The following is a 12,583-nucleotide window of genomic DNA, read 5'->3' as shown; positions in this document are numbered from 1 at the left end:
ATTGTTTCCCTGATTTCCATTGACAGGGGAAGAGAGAAACTCAATAGGGGGCCCAGATGGAGCAGGAAATGGGAGTATTCACCGGGTGTTGCTGAGTTTTACGGCTTTAATTCAAACTCCAATGGCACGGCAGGAAGGCTGCGGGCCTAAATCCTCTGACGTACAGCGCAGGCGGCAGCCAGCCCCTTCACTCTGCTGCCACTGAGTTAGTTTGCATTGGTGCAAATTGCTTTTTTAATTACAGACACTGAGGGAATGCAGCATGTTGGCGCCTCTTCGGAGATGATGCACACAGGGAGGTATTTAGCATCGTGTTTCACAAGCTGCAAACAACTGGTGCGGAATGAGGCATATCTGCCACTCATCACTGTGGAATGACATTGTGTTATTCTAGATGAAGGACAGAGACATTACATTATGGAAGGATTACTGACTCAGATTTTTCTCATGTATTTTACTCTGTGTGGTCCTAGATTTAGCGAAGCGCTAACTTTACAATGACTTTACAATAGTCCTTCTGTGTTTCTGAAGCATCAGTTACTCCTGGTATTAAAATACATCACTCCTTTTGTTAAGTAAATCCTGACATTTGATTCTACACAGATGTTACTGCCTGCTTTATGTCTGTTCTTTAAGGTTAAACTTTGAACTCCTGTGCAAACACTTCATTTTCTTTACAATTTTGCTCCAATATTTGGATAAGATTGGGGCTGGATGACATGGCAAAAAAAATGTAATTTAAAGTCATATCATGAGGTCATATCAGTTGATATTAATATATATCCAGATATAAATTTAATCAATATTTTTGATCATCAGGATGATGTAACATCTCTCAAACATATGAAATAGTATCTTATCTACTCTAACATGAAGACAAACTATAGTGAAAGAAGCTATTATGAACAAGCAGGGCTACTACCACAGTCACCCACAACACAGACAGAAAACAAAAACTGAATCATCCACGCAATCTTTTTAAATTGATTTGGTTTCCTTTTGAAATTGACTTTAGTTAACAACTTTGATCAGGAACAAATGGGTCTGCCACCACCACTCACAGTCTCTCTGTTTCTCAGGTTCTCAGTGACTTTCTTTCTCCGTATCACACACACACGCACAGAGTACATTCACACACCAGACGAGGACTGTACACACAAAGCAGAAAGGCCACAGACACTTTGAAAACTTCACTCTGACATTTCCAAAGAGGCCTGAAGTTAATCTATTATATTTTAAGGATAAAAGTCTTCGCACCAACTATGGAAATCTTGTTTAAAAAGCTCAGCGTTGCTGATATGTTTATAGAGTTTAGAGATTCATATTAACACTTTCTTATAGAATACATTTCTGTAATTATGGTGTTTGACACATCTAAACTTTTAACAAAGCAGGGAGATAGATGCGCTTTGTAATCCGCACAAAACAAACGCAATCCAAAATTGATTTGACACTTTCTCTCAGTGTTACTTTCTCTTTTCTCTACTGCTAGCTTGTGCTGAATCATAAAGTAGTAAAGCTTGTATTGATTTGTGTGTGTGTTTGTGTTTTATTTTAATGTGGCGCTAGTAATCAGAGCAAAACCAATAAGAGCAAATCAAAGTGAGACATTAATCCTTATGCATATTAAATGAACAGACCGTGCATAATTGCAGGGTGACAGATTCAGATACAAGTGTGTCTAACCAGGCACTGTCTGGACTATGACGAACAGAAAAGGCGAGAGGAGGTGTAGCACATGGCTAACAGTGTGTTCTGCAGGTGTTGTGTGATAGCTGTGTCTCTCTGTCATAGCATGATTTTCTATTACACAGCTTCCTTATTCTGTCTCACACTGCACTCTGACACTGATAACTCACTACGTTTATATCTGAATGTCTGGCTACCTCTTCCTCTCCCCGTCTCTGGAAGTCTGTGCATCTCTTGGCTGCAGAATTTATCATAATGAAATCAAATATCATCCTCCAGTGTATGACTAAAGATGCAAATTAAATCATTTCTAACTGGCAATAACCTACTGTAGGTATATAAAATATTTCTCTTTAAAAGTTCCTGTAGAAACCTGCAGTGAAGACATATCCTCCTCTTGAATCTCTTTATACCTGCATTTCTCTACTCGTCTCCACACCCATGCAAAAACAAAATATCATCGTAGAAAAGGTTTCAGTCGTAGTCATCTGGACACTGTTTGTAGAATCAAGACGTTTCGGCTCCCATCCGGAAGTCATTCTCAATTGTGAAAAAAATGGGATGGGAACTAGAAATTTAAGCTACTCTGTGTTACATAAGCCCTGCCCTCAGGAAGGAATCTGCCTGAGTATCTGTTAATAGCTAGTTTCACCTGAAACTGACCTAATAGTTTCAAGATGGCCCAGTAATCAGTAATCAGGCCTATTGTTTTCTGGCTGCATCTACTTCATCACTGTTAAGTACCTGATTAGCATGTGATTGGCCTGACCAAGGTGATAATACACTCTGATAGACTTTGGGCAGATTGAATCTCAGACCACCATTTCTGTTCAAAGAGGGGTTCTCTTTTTTCACAAAAATGGCTTCCTTGACGCCCCGTTCAAACCAATTCTTCTCTCTACTTAGAATCTTCACCTAGCTGTCTTCAAATGTGTGGTTTGATAGCTTTGATAGTTTGATGCTACAAACGTCTTGATTCTAAAAACAGTGTCCAGATGACTACGACTGAAACCTTTTCTACGATAGAACACTCCTGGACGAATGAAGGACTACACCGTCTAACAAAATATCATCCTTATTTGTACTACTTCAAGTCTGCTAGCAACCTCCACACACATGCTGAAGCTTACAAAGCCAGAATAAAAACAGTGCCTTCTCCACTTGACTCCAGCCTGTCAAAAGGCCAGCAGAGGAACTCACCTGTGCAGGAATAGTCATCGATCCTGATGTAGCCCGTATGGCAGATGCACATGAAGGAGCCAGGGGTGTTAACGCACATGGTGTTCTCCCTGCAGTAGTGCTTCCCTTCAGCGCACTCATCAATATCTGAAGAGAAGGGAGAGAGAAGGAGAGAGGGGGAGAACAAAGCTGGGTTAGATGTGGATTGCTATCACATTTCTAGTGCAACTGAATCTTCGCATTGAAAGGTCAGTATATGTTAAATTATGTCACAGATATTAATATAGCGTCACATAAATATCTATAAAATATTTGTTGGTATATTACAGACACCCTCTTGTGGTGCAGATCAAACAATATTTTAAATCAGTATTCTACATTGATACCTCAGACCTCAAGTTCAAGCCACATGATCAATTTTGATTTGCTCTTTGTTTTTCAAACCTCTTTAGCTAAGTGACGTTCAACAGCTTCATCAGCTTTCCCTCAGAAACAAATTATAAATGGCCTCACTATAAATTTAATATGTAAAGTCTGAACTGTTTCTGAGGTAGAGTTTTAATGACATTTGACAACATTTTTAGCCACGGTGGAAGGAATGTTTTCTAAACTATCTAGCAAAATCTGTGAAGAGTACATCCCATGATATATTGTATAATGCTTCCTAGTGTCATGGAGAGGAGTGGGAGCCCAGAATAGCTGTGGAAGAAAAGGTTGAACTGACTTTAGTTGTAGGCCTGAATACATTTGGGAGACCACCGTTGGCTTTTTCAATAATTTTTACTGTATCCGACAGGACAGGAATGTTTGAAAGGCTGCAAAAGGCAAAGAGGAGGAAAAGAAAGGAGAGGCTGGTGTTAATTGTATGTACATAAAAGAGCTATAATTTGTTTACAATATTCTGATGTGTAGTCACAAACATATAACTTATTTTTCACATTTGTTGATACACATATTTGTCAGTGTTGCATCAGCTCGCCTTCTGATTATGCAAATAAATTAGCTGACCGAGCTTGTTGTCTTGTCTTGTTGGGGTTGATGTTTAGGAGCTTCCTGAATTCATCAAAGATGTGGGAGCGGGCCATAATTGACTTTGGCTTTCATTAATTTCTAATTAGGGATAAGACGACATGAACATGTAGTCACTGCTGATTTCCAAAAAGATCCAGCTTTGTCTGACTGATTTTCACAACAAGTCCTCCAAATTAAACAAAAACACGCTGTTTGTCCATGTCCTCCAGAATGACACATATGCCTTTTCTGATCTGATCTCCTATCAACTGGACATACTTTGTTTGTGTCTTCCATTATGGTTAAGGTTTGGTTAGGTTTAGGGAAAGATCATGGTTTAGGTTAGAATAAGTACTTAGTTAAGCTTAGGGGAGTTGTGTCAACATGGTTACAATAATAAAACAGGTTAGGTTGGAAACAGGAAATGAAACATGGTCTCCCGTGTTTGTTTAACAACATCAACTGACTTCCTCCTTTGTACCCATCATAATTGCTACAGCTGCTAGAGGGCTTTGTCATCGTAAACATATGTAATTTTGGGGCACTTACTGAAACGGCTGATGCAGTCGTTCTTCTCGGGAGGACAATTTTGATTTTCAGTAGGGAGGAAGTATTTTTATAGAACTGTTACAGTGACATCCCCAGCATTATACTCTGGCCTATTTTAGGTGTCTCCCACATCCTGGGAACCATCTTGTGCAGTTGGTTCTCACTACAGAAGGTTCCTAAAGGCTTCTACGCTGCCAGTGGGAAAGGGCTATTTGTCTTCATCAGAGGGAGACAGAGGTCGAAATGCAGAGGGTCCTTGAGGTAGGTGCTGAAACACTTAAGGTTGCACCACTCAATTTTCAATCTATTCAAAGTAAAGCACTCCACATAGTGGCTTGGCTGCTTTTCTCCAGACCGCTTCTGGTCATTCAGTTCAGCCGTGTACTTGAGCATACTTTACATTTTATATGCTGTACTGCAGAGTGAGAATTATGCCACTAGAGAAGTTAATTCAAAAGGATCTGCACATAAACACAGGTGTTTTCAATTATTCTGGCTGATTAAACCTCTGCTCAGTTGTACAGAGGTATGCTGGGACTTACATGAGGTCACCAAAAGGTTTCAGTCGTAGTCATCTGGACACTGTTTCGGCTCCCATCCGGAAGTCATTCTCAATTGTGAATGACTTCCGGGTGGGAGCCGAAACGTCTTGATTCTGAAAACAGTGTCCAGAGGACTACGACTGAAAGCTTTTCTACGATGCAACACTCCTGGACGAATGAGGGACTACACCGTCTTGAGGTCACCAAACTTGATGTACAAATAACACGATAAAAGGTGTATGTTGTCCCATCAAGTGAAGGGGATGTCAATCAAGCGCAGTCTGTACATATCCACACAGTCCTGACAAAGAGGTCTAATCAGGCAAAATAAGTGAAAAAACCTGTGCGGACATACCATAGGCGTCTAAGCCCATTAATTGTGCTCTTAAATATGAACTGTGTGTATTGAATTTCTGAAGTACCCATATTTAGTATTTGTCATATTAAACCCCCTATGCACCAACGGTAAACCCACACAGGTCACTTATTTTGACTGATTAGACCTCTTATCAGGTCTGTGTGGCCGAGCACAGAGCACACATCTCCCTGACTTTCATGTTGCACCTGTTAAAGTGGAACAATATGCATCTTTATGTCCTTTGTGTCTAATATTATAAAGAGTAAGGTCTAGACCTGCTCTATAGGAAAAGCGCAATGAGTTAACTTCTGTTATGACTTGGCGCTATATAAACAAAATTGAATTGAATTGAACTTTGTGGCCAAGTGGTTAGAGGGCCTGCTCTGCCTTCACTAGATTACTGGTGTGATTCCAGCTTGGAATATGTATTTTGTGTCCGTAATTTCCCTTTGTGGGATCAATTAACTTTCTTATTTTTATAGACAGGCTACATTGAGTTTGGTGTCCTCAAATAATGCCCAGCATAGCGCCACCCAACTTCAACCTGAGCACAGGTCTAATCAGCCAGAATAACTAAGCAGAGCCACACTGGACACTGACTTACTGTTGTGGTTATTTTGCTGGTGCATTCTGTAGTAGACTGTAAGGTTGAGTCTCCATTTATAAAATCTTAGGTGGCTGTTTCCAGCGAACAAGCTCAGATACCCTACCTGCCTATCATGAAAAAAAGGAAAGGAAATGAGAGACTAGTGAAGAAAGGTGGCACAGTAAGCTAAACAATAGAGTCTTCTGGAATTGGTGAACAAAAGAAGAGCAAAAACACAATTGAATATGCATCAGGTGGCCAGAAATATGACTCATGTGGCCTGATAATTAGACTGAATTGCTGTTTCGTTTCACTTCATTCATTTAGCCTGACATTGTGTTCGTGTTAGCTGATTTCTTGTTTTGCCTTAACCAATCAGTAGAGAATGACATAGCCTATCTGTCCCACCAATGTCATTTTCTGTTGCCACGGAAGCTGCAGTAGTGGTTGCTAAGTGCATTTAACATTTTTCACATTGATCAAAGAAGTATGTTAGCTAGAGAGCTACATTCATGCTCAGTTATGTAGGAAGATAACGTCCCCATTCTTAATCCTTAAGCTTTGATAAGTCGATCATTTCTCTAAAGGGGGGAAACAGCCGTCAATAGGCCACCACCAGACCTATTTGAATCGCTGAACAAATCTGAGATGTTGGTCTGGAACAGGCTAATGCTTAAGTTGCTCCACTGTATGTTAGTGGGCAATTGTCTGCTAACATGTTAGCATAACAACTTGACAAACCAATGATGTATCAGGGCTGTGTTTCTGTGAGTTTGTTTTGAAGGCTTTCGGCACCCAAGTAATTAAAACTTGGTTAGTGCAGCTTAAGAATATGATTTATTAGATTGTCCTTTGTATTTCCTTCTCACTCTTCTCATGATTCCATATTTGGATCCATATTAGCTGTTGCCTTAGCAACAGCTATTCTGGGTTCTAAACTGCATGCCAAACCATCAGACAGAAGATGCACAACACTGCCAGGGTAAACAAAATAATCTTGATAATGTGATGCAACCAAATGCAATTCGATGCAAATGCAAGTTGAACCGAACAAACCCGGCTGTGTAATGTGCTCCGGGGCCTTGTTCCTGTTGATAGTACAGGTCAAATGTAGGCACTTTTTGAGAGACAAGCTCCATAGTCCTTGACATTACCAATTTATTATTCATTCACTGTATTCAGTGTCTGTAAGAGTGCAAGAGGACATTCACCCCCGAATATGTTGTGTGCCAGATGCTTTTGCGAAGAGCACTTGAAATTGAATTTCAATAGATTTGCATTGGCATTCACTCGGCTCGCATGTCCTTGGGTAGAGTACCGCCCACCAACCCACAAAGAGCTCAGCACCTGCCTACAACTGTGGCATTCACATTTCCTTGATCTTCTTCCTTTCACAGTTTTATCAATACTTGCTGCCTCCAGCTATTCAAAAGCTTCACGGATAAATGAAGCAGACAGACAATCGCAGACCACCTATGAAAGTACATGTGTCCTTCACTAAATGAATGGAGGCTAATCAAACCTGGCTGTGACTGGCTTAGAGAGAGAGAAAAACAGAGATGTAGAGAGGGAAAGGAGAAAATGGGAAGTAGAGGGAAGGGCAGACGGCAGGGCAGGTAAGGAGAAGAAATGGATTGGAGACAAAGACAGTCATGACAAGCTATACTGTCAAGCTAGACAGAAAAGGGGAGATGAGACAGCCGGGAAGAGGGCAAATGACTGAGATAGTGAAGTGAGAGAGATACAGACGGCGAACAGAAGGAGGTGGAGAGAAAAGGGCGGGCAAAGTAGTGGATTAAACACAGAAAGATGTAGCATGAGAAAGAGCCAGTGTGAAGTAAAAGTGGTGAAAAGTACGAAGTGTGTCGTAAGAGAGTGAATAACTGAGATAGCAGGAGAAAGAGATTTAGATGGCAGAGGAACAGAAGTGGAGAGAAAGCAGTGAAAGGTATTAACTGTCGCTGAAGAGACAGAAAGTAAGAGAACAAATGCAGACTGTCCGCAATCGCAATGGTAACCTTGAGCGGAGGTCTTAGGCGATAGCTTTCACGCTTTCTGATTGGCCGTCTGCGGTGCAGCTTTGATTTAGAGCCTATTAACTGTAGGACACCATCCATCCTACCCCCATGACAGCAGTTACGTTTGATAAAACAATATGTTAGGAGGTGAGATGATGAGAGGCACCGCACGAACGCGTGGGGGAGAGCCACCATCTCCATCTCCATTAACGCACTCCATTTTCTTGATTGGCCTGTCACATGGACACACGTGATGCGCCAAGCAAAGATGGCTGGCCAAGAGTCAGCAGCGGCTTTCAGCGCTGAATGGAGTGCTCGGGGTCAATCTTTTGCCATGCCACGATGGATGGCTAGAAAATGGCTGTCTTCCTTTTTTTCCCACCTTTGTGCATTCCTGCATAACTACTGAATCAATCATAGTCAAACCTGAGGAGGGTGGGTAACTTTATTATTAGGACAAAAAACGTCCTTGTTATGCATAAAGAGGGAGTTATTTTAGTTCCTGCTGTCAAAAGACAAAAAATACAGCAAGCTACAGCTACTTTAGTATTTAAAGAGCTGTATAAAATCAGAACTCCATGGTTTAGATCCATTCAAAAATAACACTGGCATTTTTAATAATCCAAGTGACACCACAGTACACTACATAACAGCAGCTGGGTGTGGTCGGGTGTGGTCTGTTGCACTGACCACACCCAGCTGTGATATTAGGTGTAGTCTGAGGTTCACAAGATATATTATACCTTTCAGCCCATAGAGGCCAGTAAAGCTGTGTTTTTCCTGTGTGGAGTTACTCTTTAATAAACACTATCGCCACAAGTGTGGTTGGGTGTCGTCAAAAGTGTGCTCCGTTCCCCCAATAGTCAAACCTAACAGTGATGTCACAGTGTACTGGCAAACTCTGGAGTACACTTCTCAATCACTGTAGCGAGGTGAGAAGTTAAACTACCAGAGGTAAACAATAACAAGATTTTCAGCTGGTGTTAAGCAAAAAGCATTGAAAGAGACATAAAAAGCGATAAGGAAGGACAACAGGGTAACATAATACATGTGCTGCTGCGTTGGAAAAACTTCATGAGAGCTGTAGTTTTTTAGGTTACCAACAAATTAATTATTGTTTAACTTTGTTAAAATCACATCAGGTGGTGCATCCTGGTGGCCTAGTGATTAAGACAAGTACCATGTAATTGCAACGCCATTTCGATTCCGGCCAGGTACTTTTGTTGCATATCATACTCCTCTTTCTCGCCCTATTTTCCTGTCTGTATCTGCCAATGTATGTAATAAAAGGTAAAAATGCAAAAAAAACAATATTCTTATAACAAGACTCAGAGTCTACAGCCATGCTAGCAGCTCTGTGAGGCTGTACTTAGGTGAGATAAATGCTAATATCAACATAATAAAATGCATACAATGACAATGCTAACATGCTGATGCTAAGCAGGTATAATTTTTACCATTTTAGTTTAGCTAATTCGCACTAAACCCAAAGTACAGCTGAGGCTGATGGGAATGTCAATAGTTAGAAGTATTGGACAAAATTAAGCTTTGACCTGATGATGGCATCAGATGAAAAGTCACTTTTCACTCAAAACCAAAAATGTCAACCTTGTGGCAGCGCTAGATGAAAAGTGAGGGGATCACCAAAGTCAGCACAGCTTTTTGCCGCTGTATTTGGAATTCATGATGGTACAACATTTTCAACTTGCCGCCGTAGCTTGCCGTGTGACCATGGTAACCACAGAATCCACAGAGAGGGGAATGATACAGGAGCTGATGTTACAGGTATCTGAGTTTTGAATTGTACACCTCTTTACCAGCAGAGAACAGACAGATCAATGAAGAGAAATGGTATTAACATCAGCTTCAAAGTGTGATTTCCCGGTCTGGGACGATAAAAAAAAGATACTAGTTAGCAAAACTTGCTATATTAATTATGTCATGTTGCTATCAATTTCCTCTATTGCCTCGACGACAACCACTCGCTGTCTGAAAGCACCTGATTGCATTGTGTTACAGAAGCTAGTGGAACAGCAGCTAGCCCAGAAGTGGCATCAGGACTTCAGTTCCCTATAATCCACTGCTGTTGACTCTGATTTAGGCCAAAACTGTCTGTGTAACATGACCTAGTATAAATATCTATGCATTCAAATACACAGTGATACTACACATGCTATAACCAAGTGTTGTTGGAGGTCATAACTCTTCTGACATTTTTAATGTTCCCACTATTGCTGATCCAAATCATCAACAGCTTTGTAAATAGGGAATAGTGCCTTTCCCTCTCCACTTGCATAGCATGTAGTTTCTAATAGGGAGCGTCCTCACTATCTGTGTTTCATACTGCAGTACGCCACGGTCTGGGAGTAGGGAGATAACACTGGCATTGCCTGTAGATGTCCCACAAACACAACTGAATCTGTGCCATTCCACCAACGGCCTCTCTCTCTTTATCTCTCGTTCTTCCTGTATTTTCATCATCTATCCATCCCTAACCAGCTCACATACTCAAGCAGATGGTTTTCAATACATGGCAGAGGGATGAGGCTTGCCAAAACATCTCTGATGTCTCATGTCTATAACATGTCTGATATTCCTCTGTAGCCAGTTCCCTTGTGGCCAGATATATAGCAATTAGAGGAAAGAGCAGAGAGACAAAGAGCTGTCCCTGCTGGCCAAACAATGTCCCACTCAGTAAATAATCTCCATTGTTCGCTTTGGTCTCTCATGGGGGTTAGAAAGGTGCCAGAGGATGTTATAGGATGCCTCTTTTGGTTTAGGGGAGTGTCATTCGGTCCCCCTGTTTTCAGTCTTCATGCTAAGCTAAGATAACTGGCTGCTAGTGCTAGCTTCATATTAACAGACAGACATAAAAGTGGTCTCTAACTTCTCATCTAACTCTTCGCAAGAAAGCGAATAAGCTTCTTTCCCAAAATGCTAACCATTCCTTTAATATTCAATTGTAATTATTTGGAACAGTGATGTTGCATACATTGCAATTTATCTCTTTCAGATCATTTTCAAAAATCAAAAGGCTTTAATTAGGACTGTAACAACTCAATTAATCCACTGATTATTTTTTCACTTAGTTGATTATTCATTTAGTCCTAAAAATATATTTTTTTTAAATTGTGACCAAGTTAGCAGAGCTAAAAGTGATTCAAATTCAACTTTCAGCTTCACGGTGTGTTGCAGGGTATGTCTGGGGAAGGCAGTTCAACAAGCGAAATCACTCTACACCCTCTCCACTTTCTTTAATTCAGAAGAAAATTGCAAGAACTGAAAAAGGAGTGTGGTGTTTTTTAATCAGTTTGCTCCTTTACTGTTGAAATCTTTAGGGACAATTATTTTCATCTGTTTTAAAGGAAATCACAATGAGAAAAAACTAAATTAGTTTCTTGGAAATGTAATAGAGTATCTCATAGTTTCTTTTCTGAGCCATTACCTAAACATAAATTACAGATATACTTTGAAAAGAGAGAAGTCTTTTCGGTACCTTTTCAACTCACCAAATTGGACATTCACTCCTAAGTAAATAGACTTGAAAAGACCCAAAACAAATATGCAAACCGTCACTGGCAATTTGGGCAAAAGAAGAAGCCAATTAAGATGACTGAGTGTAAAGAACCCCATTAGGAAGTAACAAGAGATTTTTAATCTGCATTCTGAGAGCACAGTCATCTAAATCCCAGACGCTCACACTGTGATCAATCACTGTAAACACTCAGAAACCTGCTACATGACTTTGACAATTTTCAAATAAGGAAAAGGTAGCGGAGTAGGAGTGTATATGTCTGGCGGAATTGCAAGAAGGTGTGTGAACATGTGTTACTGTTTTTTCTTGTCAACGTGTGCACACAATCCCTGCATATTCAACACAAGACAACCTGACAATTTCCACATAAATTTCCATCTAAACTAAAAACTCACGGATCCTTCTATGCAAACGTCTTCCAGTGACTTGAAAGACTACATCAAGTGTATGTGTGGGTGTCTATATGTCACATTAAACACGCACTTAGCACACTTCGATTTCGCATGACTTAAATGAAGCCTGGTGCTCATAGACAAAACTGCCTTGTTTATGTGTGGCAGCATAAATAGGGTTTTGCTCTCCATCACGGCTCTCATTAATCTGTGAAAAGATTTTCCACCACACGTAAATCAATGGAACATCATCATCCATCACTTGTCAGTCTGTGACCAAGTGCAGCCTGTAGGCAAGAGGTCTAAACAATGAGTAACATGGAGCAGAAACAGCTATCAGAGCTCGATGACAGGTTGATCTCTCAGTTCTTTTAAATCAGGGCTCATTTCTGTTTGCCACTGCATTTTATTAAGTTAAATTTTGGACTATTTAGTCATTAGTTTAATCTGTCTTATGTGAGTTTATGTATACTTAAATCCTTTAGTTTTCCTTTAAAAACATGTATCTTTTTATATTGCCTTGTGTATCTTTTCTTAATGTCTTTATGTCTTATGTAAAACACTTTAAATTGCGTTGCTGTTGAAACATGCTCTACAAATAAACTCTACAAAAAAGCCTTGCCTTGATGACAAGATCATTTAGTTCAATAATGCATGTTATTCCATGTTTTTTTCCCTCTTCTTTCATTATTGGTGCATTTTACTGTTGCTGCATGCATTTTAA

At 40.3% G+C, this 12,583-nt stretch overlaps 1 protein-coding gene and 1 long non-coding RNA gene across 2 annotated transcripts in view; one reads left to right on the top strand and one right to left on the bottom strand.

The window, feature by feature from the left end:
• Positions 1 to 12,583, bottom strand: part of nell2a (neural EGFL like 2a) — an 83,918-nt gene that overhangs the window by 37,776 nt on the left and 33,559 nt on the right. Inside the window, exon 13 of the mRNA XM_044193825.1 lies at positions 2,890 to 3,015. Within this exon, the coding sequence (XP_044049760.1) occupies positions 2,890 to 3,015 (126 nt within the window). The remainder of the gene's footprint in view (positions 1 to 2,889; positions 3,016 to 12,583) is intronic.
• Positions 2,990 to 11,228, top strand: LOC122875068. The gene is made up of 3 exons (XR_006377738.1): positions 2,990 to 3,116; positions 4,548 to 4,689; positions 11,128 to 11,228. It is a non-coding gene; the product is annotated as an uncharacterized LOC122875068 (long non-coding RNA).

Source organism: Siniperca chuatsi, linkage group LG4, assembly GCF_020085105.1.
Source record: "Siniperca chuatsi isolate FFG_IHB_CAS linkage group LG4, ASM2008510v1, whole genome shotgun sequence".
NCBI lineage: Eukaryota > Metazoa > Chordata > Actinopteri > Centrarchiformes > Sinipercidae > Siniperca > Siniperca chuatsi.
This window is presented reverse-complemented; position numbering and strand designations above follow the sequence as displayed.